Below are 22,157 nucleotides of genomic sequence, written 5' to 3' on the forward strand. Positions count from 1 at the left end.
CCGCAAAACACACACAGACACATACATCTATGCTTACGTATACTTAAAATACGAATTTATACTCGTACATATTTAAGCTCTAAGTATCATTGAGAAAGTGCATGAACGACGTTGTGCGAAGATAAGTCGCAATCTATATTCAAACATCTATATATATATATATATAGTACAATAAATAAAAACAAAATGAGTTAATAGAATAAACATATATAGATATATTCTATGATTTTAATAAACTCCAAAAACATCTTCTCAAAGGGAGAGGTAGCCTTAGCCTAGTAGTGGGACAATTACAGACTGTTAATTTACTTATTTTTTTTTTACTTTTATAATAATATAAAATAAAATATTTATTTATAGTATAGACGCGCTACGTTGTGTAACGCGTCTATACAAGACACTAGAGAGCGGCGGCGGAGGGAGCGTGAAGGCAAAAGGGCGTGAAGCTTCTTGCCTTGTGCTGTTACGGCATAGATGATCTCACTCTTATCCCCAAGGGACAACAATTGATTATTACACATAAAAAAATAAAGATTAAAAAAACGTAAACACCGCTTGACTTATTATTATAAAATTTGAAAAAAGAACTATTTATATATTCTTTTGAATTAAGTAGTGTTTTGGACTATTGTAGCTCACTGCTAGATGGATGCACTTAATCTATACCGTTCAAGCGATTGCTATGACAATTAATAACCAAAGTTGGTGCTTTCGTTATAATTACCTTATGTTCTATAGTTAACTTCTACAAGCTAATGACTTACCTTATAATAAACCTTATTTACTTATATTATACAAACAATACGAGATTATAAATAGGAAAAAGATTTGAAAATATATTATTAGAGTCAAAATAAGATATAAATTTTTGTTGAAAATTTCTACATGTAAATAAATAGTCACACATTAACAAATTTACAAAATCAGATCATGTTTTTAATGTAAATGCTTTATTAAGCTCCCTAAAAGCAGCTCTGGCTTAATATAAATCAAAATTATATTTGGACGTATTTTGAATTCGTAATTAAATACGGCGTGGGAGGCATTGAGCCAATTTGAACCAACATCACGTCGCCATACTCCGAATGAATAGCTTGAACGAGGTGAACTGTTTTCTGAAAACGAGAATTTCATGCTCACGATCCAAGAAAAACCATAGCCATTGTAACGCAGCGCATAGCAGACGCCGGAAAATTTAGCTATACTTGACTCATAGTAACGATATGACCAAGTTGCTCAATACTATAACATACTAAAAATTATTGATAGTAATTATTATAAACCTTCAATTTGATAAACTTTAATAAAACTTTGTCTATCAATAAATTTACACAGCATCAAAATAAATTATTTTTGTATCATTCTATATATATATATATATATATATATATGTCGGAGAAGCAGGATGCCGAACAGTTGGGTTCGGGGATTGATCCGACATTTGTAAGACTATGTGGGCGTGCAATGGAGATATTCACAAAATAAAACGTATTTAATATCGTCTGATTACTATATTAATTGATTCAATAATCGTACACCACAATAATATCAAAGGATTACAATAATTCATCTCGATTAAGAGCAAATGGGTTTGCAAGCAACCATCGCATTCGAGAAGCTTGTCAAAACATAACGACTCGCGTTGCCATGACGCTTACAACTCCATTCGGGGTGACCCGCTCTTATAAGTAAATCAGCCATCAAACATTATTGCCAACTACTCGATTCATTAATTATCCAAATTAACAACTAAAGTAACCACGCTCCGATATATATATATATATATATATATATATATATACCATTCCTTAAAACACTAATGCTTAGTGGAAACCTAGCTATAATTTTATATCCCTCATGCCTGCGATTACACTCAATCATATATATATATATATATATATATATATATATTTTAATAATCATTAATTTCTTATAAATAAAATTAATATTGAAAAACATCACATATTATGGAAAATCAGAAGTAACGACGGTACCACAAACACCCAAGACAACATAGAAAACTAATGAACTTTTCTACATCGACTTGGCCGGGAATCGAACCCGGGACCTCGGAGTGGCGTACCCATTAAAACCGGTTTACACTCTACTCGATCACGGAGGCCGTCGAATTTCGATGTTTCACATCTGACGGGCATCCCTGGGACACATATTAAAGAAGAAACGTTTTATAAAATAAATGGTTATTTAATAGAAAATGAAGTCGCATTTTCGGATTAGTTATTTTACCACAGAACTAGTCATCGAAATGAATATGTCCGATGACATTTTTGTATGCATTGTCAGCACTCATTGAGTAATGGCCGAGGCTAGGTTTAATGCCGGCAATGCGAAATCGTCCGAGCAATGAAATCTGCGTGCTGCGCAAAATTTGTTGGATCACCAATTTATTGGTTTCAAATCCACTGCATATATAATAAAAGCTTTTATATTTTATAAAATTGATACGCTCAAAACCGCGCTCGTAAAATATAGTTTTAATTTTTTTTATGAAAATATTATTCAATTACTTTAAAACGTATTTTTTGCTTTGCGTAGTGATTGAGATGATATATGAATTCAAATATACTCTGTACAGAAAATAATGCTTAAATTCGCAATCACTGTCAGACTGACAACCTGACGAAGGACAAAAACAGTCGGATTCAGAGAGCAAAGGATCGAAGCAGTGCCAATTAGAAAAGGCGTAAGTACTCAGTACAAAATAAACTACGAGTATCTACTATTAGAATTAAATATTATGTCAATAAAACATTGATCAATAAGGCATATTACTCAATATAAGATTATATTCATGTTAAATAATTACGTTGCGTTGACTCAGTAGGTATTTGTTGATTTCCAGACAGTACATACTATATAAAATGAATTGTTCTTTATTACATAAACTCTGCAATTGAAATGGTGAAAACCAGTAACTACTGTGTTTCTCGACGGTTCTTTTCGGTAGAATCTACTTTCGGAACTGGCGGTAGCTTTAAATTTAATTCAAAACTGTATCATGACGATTCAAAAATATTTTATGCCCGTCCGCTATCGAGGTCATAGAAAAAGTCGAACGAGCCCAAACGTAAGAGGCTCACTTATTCTAACTTCTCCATCAGATAATATTGTAATTAGTTACTGTACTCTCGTTAAAGAATCATATATAAGAAAAATATATTAATGAATACAATTAGATGTAATTGAAAGGCTACCACCAAGTAAATATATTTCTTTTTCTTCTTCGGGTGCTTCATGACTGAAGATCGTGCTACGACTAGCTTCTTTCACAGCACTCTGTCCTCGGCCAGTCTCAGGGCAGCCGGAATATTGAGTCCCGTTATATTTTGAATTTGGTCAAACCACCTTCGATTTTCTCTACTGCAACCAGTATATGCAGACTGTCTGGTTGTTTCCGGGCAATATGACCAAAATATCTTAGAACTCATTAGTAGAATATAAATATTTATATTACAAATTAAAAAAGCGAAATATTACGTAATCTTTGGCGTAAACAGATACCCTTACAGATTATCGGGATATACAGCCTGTTATTCTTCTACAAATATTTTTTCAATTAAAAATAAACTTAAAAGGTATATAAATATAAACTTAAACTTAAAATATATCCCTATCAATCAAGAGAGAACATCGTTGTTATATTCGTAGAAAATTGGCTTATGAAAGCGATTTAAATTTGGAAGAGATTCGATTTACATAACGGCCGATTTGTACCTCATAAAGATTATTAATAAACCCTACTCCCCCCACGTTTTATTTGCAAAAATCGTTTTTCTTCCTATTCGAAATGGCCTCTGTAGATAACCCCACTTAAAACCGTTTCACTTTACATAGACTTAGTGGTATTTGTTTTTAGTCAGAGTGCCTTAATTGATTGGATCTCTTCAGATTTTTGTGATTACATTTCTTGATTAAAGACTGCTTAAAGGTAAAAAAACAAATATTTAAGTCCAATCATTGAATGTAAAGTTTATTTACTAAAAATTTTTAGTAGATAAAAGTAGCTGTATATTCAACTCTTAATAAATTAGTTTGAATGAAATTAATTTAGAAATTGACTGATGAATTTCGTACACACGACATACTTGAGTTAAAATGTTATTTAATTGATATTTCGATTTTAAAACTATTGTTGTAATTATTATATAGCTAAGTAGTGTATAAAAGATATTCTACATTCTTAATTTAAAAAAAAAAAAACAGTATTTTTTTTCAATCAAGAACTACAGTTAACATCACGAACGGATCGTATTCGTGAATAAATACGTACATACTTAATGTATTTATCATTAACGGATTGTTCGAACCAAGTTTTACTCAATTCGTATATAGCACATGTTACCTGAACCTATTACGACCAGTACCGTGTATTTCCATGGCCATTTATTTCTAGTACTTTAAATTTATAGATCTCATTGGTGATCACCTAACAAAATTTCCTTTTTTAAGTGAGGCTCAAAAAGAGTATTCTTGAAAGGCTTTGGTTTGGATTTGCCTCAGGTATTGCTGACTGACGGTCATGGGTAACATTGAACACTTATCATCTGCCTTTTTTTGCTCGCCTGCCTCAAACGGCTACTGTTTTTATTTTATTTATTTTTGATATCTACATTCCGAACCAGAGGTAGCTTTAAATTCTATTTGATATTGTAACATTACAAAAGTGCATTTACGACTCTGATTAAATAATCTTAGTTTTCCTTTTAATGATACGATGATAGAAATGTTTATTAAATTAATTGTTCTATAACTTTTACTCTGTACACAATTCATTCGAGTAGGTAGTCATTATAGGAAAATTATATAACAGAATGGTGGTTGATTTCAGTAAGAAATATAAAATTCTCACTTTATCATGTAAAAAACTGTAACGAATAATCAGTATTCCGTACGTAAAAGACACTTCTTGCTTGCATACAAAATTAACACGTATTTCGTATTCAGACGTGGATTTGTCCAGAAATAGTTTAGATTATACACTTCCATACAATTTTATCAAAAGTGAACGAGCTATTCATACTAACTAAAAAAAATATATAAGAACGATTATTTCAATCTTAATATATGATTATTTTATATCACTCACACTCAAACAAAAACGATATACATAATAACAGCACACATACATATATGTATGTTTTAATAATATTAATAAATATCTTGATTGCACACACAAAAAAGTTTTTTTTTTATGAAATAGATAGGTGGACGACCAAATGGGCCACCTGATGGTAAGTGGTCACCACCGCCCATAAACAATGGCGCTGTAAGAAATATTAACCACCCCTTACATCACCAATGCGCCACTAACCTAGGGAACCAAGATGTTATGTTCCTTTTGCCTGTAGTCCCTTACTCTGGCTCACTCACCGTCTGGCTTCAAACCGTAACAGTACTGAGTACTACTTTTTGTTTGTGGTAGTACCTACCCAGACGGGCTTCTTGGTACATCAAGCCCTATAACCAAGAAGGTTTTTTTTTATTGAAATAAAAAACACGCAAAGCGTCTAACACTGAGTTAGTGTTATCTCTTAGACGATAATAAATAATATGTGTTCTTAAAAATTCACTTACAAGAAGAGACTCATCGCTTATTCAATATTATTAAAACAATATTCCAAGGTTTGATTGCCGATTTTCACGGCAATAAAATTCCCTCATTAACCACAAAAGGGTAGGAGATGATGACATACATTTGAACCGTAATTGTTCTCAACTTGACAGACCTGATCGTAAATTTTATTTTCACTAAGATTAAACAAGGCGTTCTGCGGTGAAGCGGTAATAAATGTAAATGGCTGCGGTTCTCCATTAAATTGAGACGGAGGACCCAAGAGTTGCGACGTCAAATTTTTACTCATTTGCTTCTCAAACTTACAAATTATAACGCTCCAAGCGTAAAATTTTCATCAAATTAGGTTTACATTTTCCCGATCTTATTTAATTATCTATACTAATTAAATAAGATGCCCTGACTGACTGATTCATCGTCATTAACAGCCTGTAAATTTCCTACTGCTGGGCTGGCCTCCTGACTATTTTTGAGGAGAAGGTTTGGAGCATATTCCACCACGCTGCTCATATGCGGGTTGGTGGATACACATGTGGCGGAATTTCGTTGAAATTAAACATAGCCGAACACGAGATGAATTATAAACACAAATTAAGCACATGAAAGTTCAGTGGTGCTTGCACGGGTTTGAACCCGCAATCATTGGTTAAGACTGGGTCATCTCGGCTCTCTTCATCGCCAAGCGTAAACTATTAAAGTTAGGGCCATGAAATTTGGTGAGTAGGATCGTTTTATTAAGTAGACACCCACCGAGGAAGGGATTTTGAAAATTCTATCTCTAAGGGGGTGAACTAAGGGTTGAATATTTGAATGGAAGTCCGTCAATTTTTAAATTTGAAACATAAAACTTTATTTTTGGGATACTGATTCAAAATAAGTGGATACTTATGTAAGCGTTTCTGGATATTCTACCCTAAGTGGCGAAATACACACCAATGTAGTATATAAAGAGGTCTTAAATTAGCGTAATATTTTAAGTTAATCTGTAAACATATTAAACTTCTACGCGAGCAAAGCCGCAGGGAACTACGAGTAGATAAGAAAAGAACATGATATTTACACTTATCATATACTGTAAAAGCATACTGTAAAAGCTCCACTGTTATGCTAAGGCCTCTTCTCTTCTTGAAGACAAGGTTTGGAGTTTATTCAATCAGGCTCCAACGCGGATTGGTCACATTTGTGATAGATTTTCATTCAACACGTGCTGTTCCTTCATTCACCGTCTATCGAGAGATGAATTATAAAAACATTTAAAAATTAGTGGCGCTCGAACTCGCAATGGTCAATAAAGATTCATGTGTTCTTGCCACTAGGCCATATCCTGTGTATTATTGTTGTATAAACTTTGAACTCATTCTCCAAGCCTTCTTAACAAGGGAGGATTATTTTAGCCAGTTTTAGATCAATTAAATAAGTAGTAGAGTTCGCAGCTGAAAATTCTTTGATGAAATAAATAATAAATTGAATCGTAAAAAATGTGCAAAAATCCACTGGGACGGTATCATTGAAACTTCTTAAAGTTAATTTTCTATTCATCCGTTACGTCGCGGCTTGAATGTCAAATTAAAACAAGGCAAGTATTTTAAGGAACGCTTGGATTGTCCCCGTGAGATGTATGTTCTTTGAGTTATATTACATTTTACGCCGTGAAAATTTTTGTGTTTATTGGCACCTGTCATACATAGCTGTCGAAAAATTTAAGCTATGTAATTAAACTTAATCATATATGTGTGTGTGCGTGTGGGTAGATGTAATTAAATATAATTATGTTTGCGTTTACATGTCTTTGTAATACAGCCGTGAATTTCGCCAACGTTGCTTACCCTAAGGAAGATAATGACGACGCAACCTTCGATTTTGTTCAGCTCCTCAAAGATTCCATTTTCAAGTTCTTTCATTGTTATATTTTATCATCCTTATATTTAATGACATATACATTTTTAAATAATAAAAAAGCAACTTGTATAGGCGTAATCAACATACTTATTCTCAATATTTTATACAATTCATTGCTCGTTGGAATCGTTAGAATAAATAGAATAGATTTTTCGATTCGTGTGCTATAAATCCTGTTTGAAAGCTCCCAGTATATCCGAGCACTTTTGTAGAAACCCTGATTTTGAACGAGAACAGTTTGATAAAAAAAAAAAAAATTACAAAAATGTGCCAAAGAACTACATTTTCAGTTCCTGTATTGAATGACAAGTTTATCTCTGGGAAGCTGATTGTTTCAGAGATGCCTCGGGTTATCGTTTTACAAAGCAATACTAACAACGAAAATATGCGGGCTATATCTTTTCTTCTGACCGTTCTAATGTTAAAAGGTTCAATTCATTTAGTATTATGAGTTTTGCTATATTAAAAAATATATATTGAATAATTATTAAATTTACGCAGTCTATACTTGACCATTTAATGTTTTATTAATAAAAACGTCATTAGTAGAATGCAACCTGCATACGAGTACAAATATGGTATCTGTGAGTTGTCTTGTAGAATTTAACTAGTAGTATGTAATTTATAAAAATAGTTTTATTTTAATTAGTTAAAAAAACCACTAATGAGTTTCTTGTCGGTTCTTGGTAAAGAATTCAAAATGAAAATATACTTCATTTGAGGACGCTCTTACGGGCACTTTTCAATCGTCGTTTACAAGACTAATTAAAATTTAAAAGTTACCGTTTCGAAATATAGAAGAAAATAATCACTTCGTTCCTAGATAAGAGATAGTGTTTACTTTTTAGTGGTTACCTTCAACAAAATTATCGAATTATGAAAATATATGTAACGCTTGAATTTAAAATAAAAATAACGACTGAATTGATATTTGAAAATAATTTTGGCAATTCAATTTAATATTTAATTATTTACAACAGTAATCACACTTAAAGGTGTTAGTAGTACGCAATTAATGTTTAATTAAATTAATTTTATAAAATTCTCACATAAGTCCTTAAGGTAATAAAAATATAAATAAAAACAAGTGAATAGAGACTTCAAGATGAGTTCTTCGTCGCTTAATTAACTTTCCAGTGCGTATTTTTACGACGAATGAAAGTTTTAAGAAAATTGTTTCGTAAGATAAAATCTATTTTTCAAGTTATATCATTGGGTACAATGATAATTGCTTATGCTTGGCGTATTTTTGGATAATATCATTGGCTGATGACTAATATTAATACAAACTACTATGTACTCGCTGAATATGTGGCTTTACTCGCGCAAAATTAAAAAAAAATGACCTATGGCACACAACCGTACCATTACCAAACAATTTAACCCCCCGTGATTTAAAAAAGGCGTAGCAATGGCTTTCCTCAGGACTGAAACTAACTTCACGCTAAATTTCATCTAAATCGGCTTAGGCGTAAAGAGGTCAAAGCAGAGTTACATCCGCATTTATAATATTAGTATATATAGCTTTATATTTTTATAGTATAAGTTTAATTTTTAAAAATATACTTTTAAATGAGAACATTTAACTAAGAATTCCAAATGGGAAATAAACTGAAAGATAAAAATAATTCCAAATCAGTTCATAAAAGGTGGAATTCTGAGGTATTAAATATAATTGCCTCCTAATAATTTTAAATTAATTCAAAAATAAAATTTTATTTTATTAATATTAAGACCTTAAAGTAGTATAAATTGTCTATGTATTTCCGTTTTGTCTCAATGAAGCACTAATATATCAGTGCTGTACCGCTAATGAATTATGCAGGAGAATATGTTTGGGAATAGTTTAAAATCTGATAGTGCCACACAAAAATAAATTATTTTTTTGCTGGTACTGTATTGTGATAAAAAATAATTAATTCACAATTCTTGATCTGTTGTAACAGTTATTATTGTTAAAGTACTTGGGCTACTTAAATAAATTCCTTCTATCTTGATGTTAAATATCAATTTCTGGGCTGTTTGGCTGCCATTGGACTTGGACTTCAGATTTATTACTGTATTCTTGCACCGGCAGGTAAAGGATGCGCTGTAGTCACAAATTTTCGATGGCAGATTGATAATAATGGAACTTGTATGCGAATATTCCAGTTCTGTTGTTGTTGACTGACATGTCCTATCAGCACACAAAATGTTCTCATATTATAGTGCTGTAAGTGTTTGTAAACATATTTTATTTCTCTACTGTCAAAGTTTCATCTTGATGATTGCTTCGAATTTTATCACCACAAGGACAACCGATACATATATTTTGAAATATAAAACTATTTTAAGCGTTTAACATTAATATCACTGATACATCACTTAAAATAGTAACGATTATTTAATTCAATTTATCCAAACATGCCAAGCATGTATCGAATAATAATTTGTATTTTAAATCATGACAGCAGTTGTCAAATTCACATGGGCGAGCGAGTTCGCGCGTCATCGATTTCTGGTAATTGGATGTAACTTTTCACAGGCGCACCATTTTCGACAGCTTTGGTAGCTGTCCATACGTCCTGTGCGTGAACCAATACGAATATTCCACACGTCACTTATTCATGGCACATTCGATGAATACGGTGTTAACTCACGAACGCATCAATCGACCGGTATTCACTTTTAGCGAGTATCGTCTCTCTTTTATTAACATTCGTTCCATGTATATATTCTAAATTAAGTTCGGTTTTATCATTATTTAAAGGTTTTAGTTTGTCCTTGAAAACCAATTCCTACCAGTATGTGTTAGGCTATACTAGTGGTTACTTGCGAGTGAACTAGTAATCACAGTTATACATCAAGCTATAGCTGAGGTGCTATGGCTGAATAATCAAAGCAACTGCCATTCCCAATTTATCAACGTGCAAGTCCATCTGAACTCGTATACCATACACTCGTTATTCTACCGCCAAATGGTAAAAATGTCCAAATGAAGAATGAGGGAGCTTATGTACTATAGGTTTAGTGTACACACTGCATTGGTCCGTGTACTTTTGATTACATTGTTTTTCTGAAAATGTCGATGATGTTTCGAATAAGTAAATAAATTAGATAATAAATAATGAATAGTGCGTAGATAAGAATGCTAAATGAAATAGTCCTGTTCATTTTTGTTACTTTTTAGAGCGCATTTTGTCTGTAGTAGTGTTATTGTTTATAAACTACTATTTTTTCATGACTGAGTTACATTTTTTTATTCAATATAATGAAACTAAATTCAGTATTTGATAGAAATTTACGCAACATTAAATCTTTGTGTCATAATATTCATTCTCATAATAAAATTTTTGATAATAAGCAACGTCCATTATTAATATTTTGCGAATATTCTTGAATTAAAACAAGTAGTTTTTTTATTGTAGTTGTTACTTGAGAGTAAATACCTACCTGTTTGATATACTTGTTTTAAATACAAGGAATTATGTATTCATCTCATGCTCAAAAAAAATCATAGTAAAGAAACCTACACGTAGTGAATGAGAATATGCCACGTGATCCATTTACTCGCAGTGGAGCAGCGTGGTAGAGTAAGCTCCAAAACATTGTCCTCAAAAGGGAGATGAGGTTTTGGTCCAGCAATGGGCCATTACTTTACTTTTATGTAAATGTACGAAAAAATATGCGTTTAGACTTTATACAAAAATATCATTGGGCATAAAATCTCAAGGTCAAACTTCGAGTGCAACGTTACTACAATTAACGTTTCTTAATCACTTTAGTCAAATGTACTGAGTCATACGTGATCTTTTTTTTCACACTTGACCGATTTCATTTCACAAGTACGTCTGCTATTTCTCTTCTTGTTGTCTTTGTAGCCTTTATTAATTTATGACTTTTTTGTCTTTCATTTTTAGGACAGCGCGCTTCTCTAAGCCACTAGCTCCTCAAGCTGAATTCAGCTTGTTTTTCTTAAGCGTTATTTAGGAAACCGTCTGAAATTTTAAATTAATTGACTGATACACACTCTGAAGCTCGAAAATTTGACTTTTGGGAAATGAGGTTTTAAGTTGTTTTTTCGTTGAGAAAAAGATCATCATTATCTATTATTTATACAGTAGTTTTGTTCAGACGAAAATAGTATTATTATTTAATTTTGCGTTAAATTTGTACGCTTAAATTTTTCTGAAAAAAACATTGTTGTACTGACCTGGATATATGATACGATGCAAACAAATATATCTTCGATACATTCACTTTTCAAATCGCTGAGTAAGAGCATTTCGTAACCTGAAGGGATTACGGGATAAGTATTTTCTTAATAGAAATATAAGAGAAAATAACAGTTTTTTGTCATTTGGCAGTTATCACCTGCTTCCAGCCGGTATGTAAGACTTAGCCGAGCTCGGGGCGCGTTATTTCATAAAGTAAATATTTATGAGAGGAAGGAGTTTCTTCTCGCGTCCTCCAGTAAGCCGCCTGATCCGAAAAGACATAAACCTCAAGGGATCCAGTTGTAAGTTCACAAAGGCAGCATTCTGTACTTTTTGTAGCAAATTCTTATATACAATAGTATTCTTTTACCTTTTACTAACATTGTATTGTGATCGCTTTTATGTTGTTAGTTATGTCTTTTTACAATTTTTTGATACAAATAGTATAATCTTGTGTTATCCTAAATATCCTTACCTATAAAGGAATCTTTTGAGCGATTTTTATTACTATAAATTCGACTGTATTATTATTTGTTTAGCTGGTGTTTGCACACGGAGTACGGAGGGGCAAAAGATCGTATTTTGATTTGTGAGTAATGACTTTTTTTGAGTTATTTTTTGCTGGTTTTGTTCGTATTTTGATTGATAAAAAAAGAGTAACTACTGAGTTACTTGCTGGTTTCATGAGTAGATTCTACTTAACGAACCGGTAGACACTATAAAGTCAATTATTACAATTTGTCATATTCATACAAACATCTTATTTTTTATTATTTTTTTAATCAAACGTATGGTAGACAGAATTATTTTATATGTTTATGGTATTGAAGTTATGTCTTACTTTACTTTCATAAAAAAGGGTTTTCTTCAAACCGAATTACTATTTTACTTATTTTAAAGTCATAACAACTACTAAATATTACTATTAATAAAAGCCTGATATATTTAAAAAAAAATGTACATATCTAGGCTATTGAAAAAAGTTGCAAAATACAATTATTATAAGAGGTAGAAATTATATTGGTATATTTTATAAAGATAGAAATATGAACGCTAATATTTAGACTTTTCGGTACAATTATCAAGCAGTTACACGGTTTTTTAGAAAAAGATCCTTTCCTATTTCTGAAAACGAGCCAGTTTAAAAAAAACTACATGAAACTTCTTAAGTTTTGAATATAGTAATGTTTAATTTAATTTACGTGATTTGATTTTAACGCTTAATTTATTTAATTAAAAGTCATAAGTTACTATGAGATTTATATCTCATTGGCTTAAAAAATATCTCGGGTCAAAATCTTTGTTATGCCATACGAAGTTGAGACGGGTAGCTTGAAAATCACTGTTATATCTAATAATGGGTAATGGATTACAAATGTTATTTAGATAGTCACTTAATGTCTAAGATTCTTTTTTTAATTTAATTTATCGAGGAATGATCGATATCTCTCGAAACGACTACGGCTTCATCATACAACAGATGTGATGAAATCACTTACTGACTGCCATCTTTGTGACTTTGTTAGTTATATACACTTCAAATAAAGCTCGTAAAAATAGAACAAAATTATTTCGTATATCCACATTATTTATATTCAAATGTGTAGATCTTGATATTTTTTATCCACTCGGCTCACTGTGAAATACGTAGCCTACGAGGAAAATATGTTTTTCAAGGGTTAATGTTATTCTTAAAATAATTCACTTATTCATCAGTCCTTTTATTATATATTCTTTGTTTAATATAATTGCTTCATCGGTGATTTGAAATAACAAACTGGCCCTTAAAGTAAGCTCGAGTAACCTATAAAATTAATTTACGAACCAAGAAACTGGGAATTTTTAATGCAACGAGTGAGGGACCGCTGAAGGATGAGCCAAAGTAAAAAGAAAAGTGAACAGGGCTCCAAGCAAGGTTTATGCAAATTTAACGCGAAAATTTTTTAACTTACCGAGACTAATATTATTATTTGCAAACAACAGCGGCTGCGCGCTAAAGATATTTCGGGATGAAACATCCAAGTTTATTATAGACGAGCAATAAATGCTTAAATGTTTAACTTAAAGTTAAAACTTTTGGTTGTCTAACTTCATTCAACGAACGTTAAATATTCGATTTTATATTATTAAAGTATTATTAGAGTTAGTTATGTCAAGGCAAGTGCGAGGCTGTCTCCGGGGAGGGAAATGCTGTCTTTGAAACCGCAGTTTAATTAAAACAAAATATACCGTCTCTTATGTAACTATCTATAGTTACATAAGAGGAAATTAATAGATTTACTGTTGCTCCTGACTTTGTCTGTCATTAATAAGTAATTGTTTAATTAATAAAGAACACAATAACATGATATTAACGCTTTTTACGTTAATAGACGTAATGCTTTATTAATATATGTATTGACTCGTTCGATATATTCAAAAAGGGACTGTCTCATTATATTATTACAAACATATCTGTCTGAGTATGTAGAATGGAATAATAGTGGTTTTCAAATCGTGGTGTTGTTTTGCTTTTTTTTTTTAATTTATCGGGGTATCTGGTTGCTTTGTGTTTGATGATTTGTGTGTTATTTTTTTTTTAAAACGTATGTACGACAACGAATGTCTGTAAATTGTTTGTACTTTTTTGATTGTTCTCATGTAAGTGATGTAATTGTCTTTATGAGAATTAATAATCTTTAAATCTATGCTAACTAACTGTTACTGGGTAACGGTGAAGCACGGTTACCTCTTTATTTTATTACGTAGGTAGACGCACAAGCAAATGAGCTCACTGACCGTAAACATTGAAGAATTATTAACCATTCCTTACATCGCCAATGCGTCACCCTTGGGAACAAAATGTTACGTCCCTTGTGGCTGTAGTTACACTGACTTACCCTTCAAACCGGAACACAACAACAGGTGAGTACTACTAAGTATTTCTGGTTGGCGGTATGATGAGTGTGTGATAACATATCAGTGGGCTTGCACATAACCCTACCACCAAGTACGTTATAATAATATTATTTACTAAAACCTCCTTCGGAACACGCTGCTTCTTCTGGTAGAAGTTGTATTTATTTTGGTTTAGTATTTTTCCAGTTAGGCATTAAAAAAGCAACATTAATATAATAATAAATGAGAATACTCATTTATTATTATAGTAGTGTAACATTAACCCCTTTATCTAGGAATCTACCAGTAATAATATATTTTTTAATTTTTCATACAGAGAGTATAAATTAAATTCTATGTAATTATCGTTATTATGTTTGTTATAACGATTGCAGACTTGATTACACATTGTTTAAATTCATGTTAGAGTTTATGATCAGTGTTTGTAAAGTTTTGGCAAATTTGATTGACTTTCGAGTTTTGATCAACATTTTGAAATCAATATCGTTTATCACGTATAAATTCTCGTATAACTCATTTCAAGATTAAAAATCTGCGTAAATATGTACCCAAGTTATTAGGTACAGATTTTCGCTTGATCTGATTAGTTAGACAGAGTACTACATTCGACAAAAAATAATATTAGAGAAAGTGTTTTAGTACCCGAGTACTCTTAGCATTTATTACCGGTTGATGTATTAAATATTGATTCTCGGTATATCAATGGTAATTATAAGTAAAACGATTTTTCTGAGACGATTCGTTAAGACTCAGTCCTACCGGTTCTTCTTCAAATAATCTTTATTCACAACCATTGATAGGTTCATATTTCACTGACTTATAATATCAGTCAACTGTTTCAAAGAGTTTACTTTGATAAACTTGATTTTAGTTTCGTCTAAGTTTTATGTTCATTTAATTTGCATGAATGAATTCAAAAGTTTATAAATTAAATTGTAAATTTTATCTTAAGGTTAATTTGCAAATTCGTTGGAAAATTGTCTATTATTATTATTATTTTATTATATTTATTCGTAGTTACGTCACGTAAATAAAGATAAAGAAGATCTTTGTGGGTAGGTTTTGCGCAAGTCCGCCTGAGTAGGTACTCTCACTAATCACATATTTTAATACCAATAGCAATAATTGGTATTGTTGTATTCTGAATAGAATAGTAACACTAATTACCCTAAGGGAAATTGCGCTTTATTTTTCTATGGCTGGTTTGCATTGATGATCTAAGAAATGACAATTAACCACGTCGTGTCTCATTTGCTAGCGTGCCTGCCTAATTAAAATTAAAAAAATATATTCAGAGGTTCTAGTTTAAATGGAAACACGCCTCGTATCATACATATTAACACCATACTAAGAATTTTAATTCTAAAGTAGAATCACATACCTTAATCGGCGAAGAATTCTTATGTCACAAAAGAGTTGGGTTCTGGTTGATAACAAGTCAACCTAACAGAAGCAGTTGATTGTATATAAAACAATCATTACTCATAACATTGAAAACGTGATTCAGGCTTATGTATATATAAAAGTATATATTTATATTTAAAGTATTCATATAAAAATACTATTATATGTATATTATATAAAGTCTCATACCGAACACACAAAAGAAATAAAATAATTTCTTATATTAATGAAAAAAAGAAGTAATACATTTAAAAAAAGCAGTGCATAAAACAAATTAACTAATCATTAATTTTAAGGGCATATGAATCAAGATGGCGTATCACCGTAAGGCGATATACGACATTTTACGTGTGAGATGTGAGTAAATAATAATACATTTAAAATAAAACATGCATCGAAATGTCAGCTCGGTTGATGCATTGTTTAATTTGTATAGTAATTAATTATGTGGACGGCGGCGAAAGAAAACATTGTAAGGAAACATGCATGTGTCTAAATAGAATGAAATTCTGCCATTTATGTTTCCATTAACCCGTTTAACCAACGGTATCAATGTAGAGCGATTTTTAACACAAGTGAGATGGAAAGTGAGTTCTTACAGAAGATCAACTCAGTTATTCATTTCATTTAAACATATATCCATTGCCAATAAACATTATGGAATGAAGAATATACTCTGATGTAATCCATACTAGTTCAGGTAGAAATTCACTTTACCAACATTAACTTTACGAGCATTTATTGGGTTTTTACGAAAAGAGGTCTTTTTTTTGGTGCTTTATATGATTATTTGATCTACCGAAGCTACAAGCAATAAATAGTTTTTATATATACCTCTAAGTAGGAAATTTTGTGATCTAATTATTTGGTACACAAAGTTCACTTTAAAAGAGACGCAATAAAAAACCTAATTTAAGTAAAAGAAAATTATAGTCTACATAAAGTATTTAAAAAAAAACCTTATTAATTTTTATCAAGAACTTCACAAACATTCCAAACTTAAATTAACATCTTTAAATTCATTTAATATTCTAAGCTTGTCGATGTTTTTACTTATTATCGACTCGATTTTACTATTACGGAAATACACTCAAGAAAATCTGGTAAAAGTTTATTATATTTGTTGTGTCGAGTGAAACTTTGATATCAAAAAATTCCAACGGATACAAATACATAAAAATAGATGTTTGTGGAATGGAATTCTACTGATAGCCTTCTTACCCATCAACCAATAATTGATATTGGACGCATGGGACCATTTCGATTCTCTCGACATTTATTATTTACCTTTCAAGAAATTTGTTGCCATAATTATTTCTTGGTTTCTATTTATATATTTATGTTATAAAGCCCACTAACATAAGAAACATAAAGTACGGTTAGTAAAAAAAAAATCGATTTGGTCCAATCTAGTACAGCTAGCATACACAAACAAAATAAAATTGAAAACGATCTCATTTCAAAATTCCCATTTGCGAATAATAGTTGTAAAATGTATTCATAGCACCTACAATTGCAGGCGACAAATCATCGCAGTAACCTGAGCATAATATTAACACAACATAATTATACATGTTTGCTTCAATTACAGAGCTCCAGTGCAATCAGTGTCATTGTTGTACAACAATTGTTGTACTAATTTCACATAATTTTGCATTTAGTTTTGTAAATGTAGGACGGATGATGAAGGCTTTCGCTTAACAATTTATTTTTGTTAGTGTTACGTCGTCGATGTTGAAGTTCAAGGTTACGTATCCTTGGACTATTTTTAATAGACTATTCGTGATATTTTTGATTAAAGTAGGTTGTGTATAAAAATATATCTTAAACACAACCTGCTAGGAACTAAAACACAACACTTTATTATTACAAAACTATTTCGAGAGACTTTATTTTAGATGCCTTTTTTATTTTCATGAATTGTCACCTTGATAGCAACAAGTCGTTTCTTTTAAATGAAAGACGTTTTTTAGGTTACGTTTGTGAGGATCATAGTAGTTCTTGCAATAGAGCTACTATGTAAACACAAAGAACACGATGATGAATAAATGTCACGTTGAAATGTCAAAATTCACCAATCAAAACCAGGTATCACTCGATACTCAGTTCAGTACAGTTCAGTTCAGCATAATGAAATATGACGTGACTTCGTAGCATTCCAGGTTCGGTACCAGCGATACCACCAAGTTGATACCACCAACTCGTTATTATTATAACGCCAAATAAAAAAACTATTGCATTTCTATATTCATGTCATCCGAGGACACTAGATTTAAAAGAACGTGAATATACCATACTCATTAAAAACTACATACGAAGACGTTTTCGATATTGTATTGTATAAAACTAATAAATATTTTGAATATGGAATTATTTAGTAAAGTGATATAAGTATGGTAGTAGTGTAGTTATATTTTTAACCGAGCTAATTTAAAGTTAAATTCACGAACTCAAATTCATAGTCATGCTGGAATTTCAAGCTAAAACAACGACACTGCGACTACTAATTATACGGTCCGCGTTTCTACAAACGAAATGATTGGTAGACCTTAAACTACCCCTTAATTATTGTTTGTATTAGTCAATAATTAATGGCTAATGAGGAACAACTTGATCGATGACTGTTTACCAGATACAATGACCTAAAGCTGTTCTGTATTCTGCAATATTTTATAAATATATAAACAGTCGTATATAATATATATATTTTTTTACATTAGCAGCCTGTAAATTTCCCACTGCTGGGCTAAGGCCTCCTCTCCTATTGAGCGTTAAAGATTTGGAGCCTGTTCTAGCACGCTGCTCCAATGCGGGTTGGTGGATTCACATGTGGCAGAATTTCGTTTAAATTAGACACATGCAGGTTTCCTTACGAAGTTTTCCTTCACCGCCGAGCACGAGATGAATTATAAACACAAATTAAGCACATGAAAATTCAGTGGTGCCTGCCTGGGTTTGAACCCGGAATCATCGGTTAAGATGCACGCGTTCTAACCACTGCCATCTTCGGCCATATAATATATGGTTTAAAGTTGTTAAATTAAACATAATTTTACAAAAGTACCGTTTTAGTGTTTCAGACTAATTATTTAAGATACCTGAAACCCGTTAATCTTCACTGAAAACTACGGGTTTATGTCGGACAAAAACGACCGAGTTTTCAGGTAATTAGTTTGTGTTTATAATAATTCATCTCAAATCCGGAGATCAAAGAAACTTGTATGTCACGAATGAATCCTATACATTAGCGGACGGGCAAATGGGAGACCTGTTAGTAAATGGTCACTATTGCTCCTAGACATTGGTGCTGGTAGAAATATTAACCATTCCTTACATCACCAATGCGAACAACCATGGGATCTGAGATGTGTGTGTCCCTTGTGCCTCTAGTTAGATTGGCTTACTCACTCTACCAAATCGGAACATAACAATTATACTGAGTACTGCTGTTTGGCGGTAGAATTTAAAAGCCCTATGGTTACTATGGTATACATTAAAACTATATACTTAATAAAAATTTTAAATGACTGAATGATATACTACGCACAGTCGATTTTTTTCGAATTCCATCCTGTTAAACTATTTATCATGGAACATCGGTGAGCACTTAAGGAGGACTTCTCAAAATTAAAAGAGGGTTAAAGAGGGTTGAATTGAGGATGAAAGTTAGTATTTAATTTGTGATTTTTTTTGTCAGAAATGTGGAAATCGGCTTCTGTTTATAAATAAAATAAATCTGAAACAGCGTTTTTGAAAATTCACTACCCAAAAGGGGTGAAAGTTTCAAAATAGAAATATGGGAATCAGTATTTATGTTCCTAAACAAGCCGTTTTAACAAAATTATTACCCAACAGATATATCTAATGGATGGACGTTTCTATGGATGTTCGTCGTGTATCAACTTCAAATTTTAAAAGGGATGAAATAAATTTACAGTCATTGTAATAATTGTGACAACTTCTATTAAATAAGTCTTATAATCGTTGTAAAATTAAGTTATTTATTTTTAATAACCACTTACCTAATGTTGCTCTAATACATCCGAGATAATCCTAACCCAAACATTATAAAATTTTCAATATTAAGAATTTAAGTGGATAAATTTGAATATACTTTAGTTTAATAATTAATTACTTAAATATTGAACAATTTACCGTCCGATTATTGCAATTATTCTGAACTTGAGATCAAAATCATTTTATTTCATTCTTAGTAAAGCATAAGAATATGAAACCTAACTTCTGATATAATTTTGGCCAAGGAAATTAAATCGTGAGACAAGACAAATACAGTATATATATATATTGCACAAGTGTCTAATAATATGTATATGTATATATAATATTTATTTCCAATTGAAGTGAGCCCTGGTGGGTTCTGGCCCATTCTGTAAGAACTCCCTTCGTACCTCATTTGTGAAATATTGACAACCGACATATCGTGATACGCTATTTTTATTGGTAGATTCAATATTTTTTATAATAATTTCAGACATATCGCGCTGTTTTTTTGCAGTGAGTTTCGAGTTTTTCTTACATTATACTAAGGGCGGCGACGTGTGACTATCATAGTTTCATATTAAGATATAATTATGTAATATAAGATTTAAATTTTCAAGTGTAATAGTTACAGAAATACAAAGTACTCTGCTTTTTGTATATAACCTTTTTACTCCTTAAATATTTTGCAGGATCTTTTTTTATTAACATCGATATACTAAATTATACAACCCGGAGGGAACCTTCGGTTTATTTTTGCATGATATTTTTGTCGTAATTTATAAGCGCAAAGCAATAACTAAATCATTGCGGGACAAGACGTCGTGACTTTATGGTAATAATAGGTATAAGGCTCGTCTGGTGTACTTTAGTTACTTTTACGGTATTATTCCACTCAACCCTTACTTTGTGGTAACGCAGCCAATACAAATACGATCTTTGTCCATGACAAGAGGGATATTCGTGCAATGTATAACAAAGGTCCTCAAGTTTATCTAGGAAATATATATGAAGAAATAAAAATATAGACTGTCGCTTTTCAAGATGTTTGTTCGTACAAATATTAATAGAACTTTCTAGAAATTGTGCCGGTAATACTCGTATCAATACAACCACCGTAAACTTTTTACCCGTATTTCATGATTTTGTGAAGTCATGGTCAGTAATTATTTCCTAGAATGTAATGTATCATTATTAAAGGTAAAATAGCCCCAATTTAGTTGATAACATATTGTGAGAACAAGAGGACCACCACCAAGCTTTGTTTAAGAAAATATTACTGTATTCATTGTAAATAATTGTTCGAAGAATAACAATAATAATCTCGTCGAATTTCTTACTGCGGTTCATTCCGAATTTGCGATAACTTTTTATTTAAATTAGTTATGATTTTGTACCAATAAATAAGTAAGCCAGTGTAACGCTTATAATTCTTATATGTATTCATAAGAAATTGAGATTTCATAATTAAAAATCTTCTCTGAAAACGTGTCCACGGAGATCAACAGCCGTATAAGCTATGAGACAAAGTGGAATTATAAACGAGATAGACATATTATCAACAATATTAATATATAGTTAAAAGTGAGATAGATGTTTTGATAGTTCCTTAGTCCGTACCGTGTTTGCCGCTCGTGGCCGCCGCAAGCGCGGTGCTAAGCACGAACAGGTGCACCAGCATGCTCCCGCGTACGGCGCCGGGCGCGCATCGAGCCAAGAGTCAGTCACTCACACACGCTCCTGAAATAAAATACAATAATTTTAGATATATTACAAACATATTCGATTAATTACGTAAAATCACGATTCAAAATTAAGAGGCTATTCAGATAAGGTATATTTTTGATTTATGAGAAAAATTGAGTCATATACTTTGTGGTAGGGCTTTGTGCCCGTCTGGGTAAGTACCACCCTCTCATCAGATATTCTACCGCCAAACAGCAGTATTCAGTATTGTTGTGTTCCGGTTTGAAGGGTGAGTGAGCCAGTGTAACTACATCTTAGTTCCCAAGGTTGGTGGCGCATTGGTGATGTAAGGAATGGTTAATATTTCTTACAACACCATTGTCTATGGGCGGTGGTGACCACTTCCCATCAGGTGGCCCATTTGCTGGTCCGCCTACCGATATCATAAAAAAATAGAGTCATATATGTATTTGACCGCATTT

At 31.7% G+C, this 22,157-nt stretch overlaps 1 protein-coding gene across 1 annotated transcript in view; it reads right to left on the reverse strand.

Moving 5' to 3' along the window:
* The window catches only part of LOC125077835 (lachesin-like), a 58,442-nt gene extending 36,772 nt beyond the window's left edge, over positions 1 to 21,670 (reverse strand). Inside the window, exon 1 of the mRNA XM_047689924.1 lies at positions 21,610 to 21,670. Within this exon, the coding sequence (XP_047545880.1) occupies positions 21,610 to 21,670 (61 nt within the window). The remainder of the gene's footprint in view (positions 1 to 21,609) is intronic.
* Between the last annotated feature and the right edge of the window lie 487 nt (positions 21,671 to 22,157).

This window comes from Vanessa atalanta, chromosome 1, assembly GCF_905147765.1.
Source record: "Vanessa atalanta chromosome 1, ilVanAtal1.2, whole genome shotgun sequence".
NCBI classification, from domain to species: Eukaryota; Metazoa; Arthropoda; class Insecta; order Lepidoptera; family Nymphalidae; genus Vanessa; species Vanessa atalanta.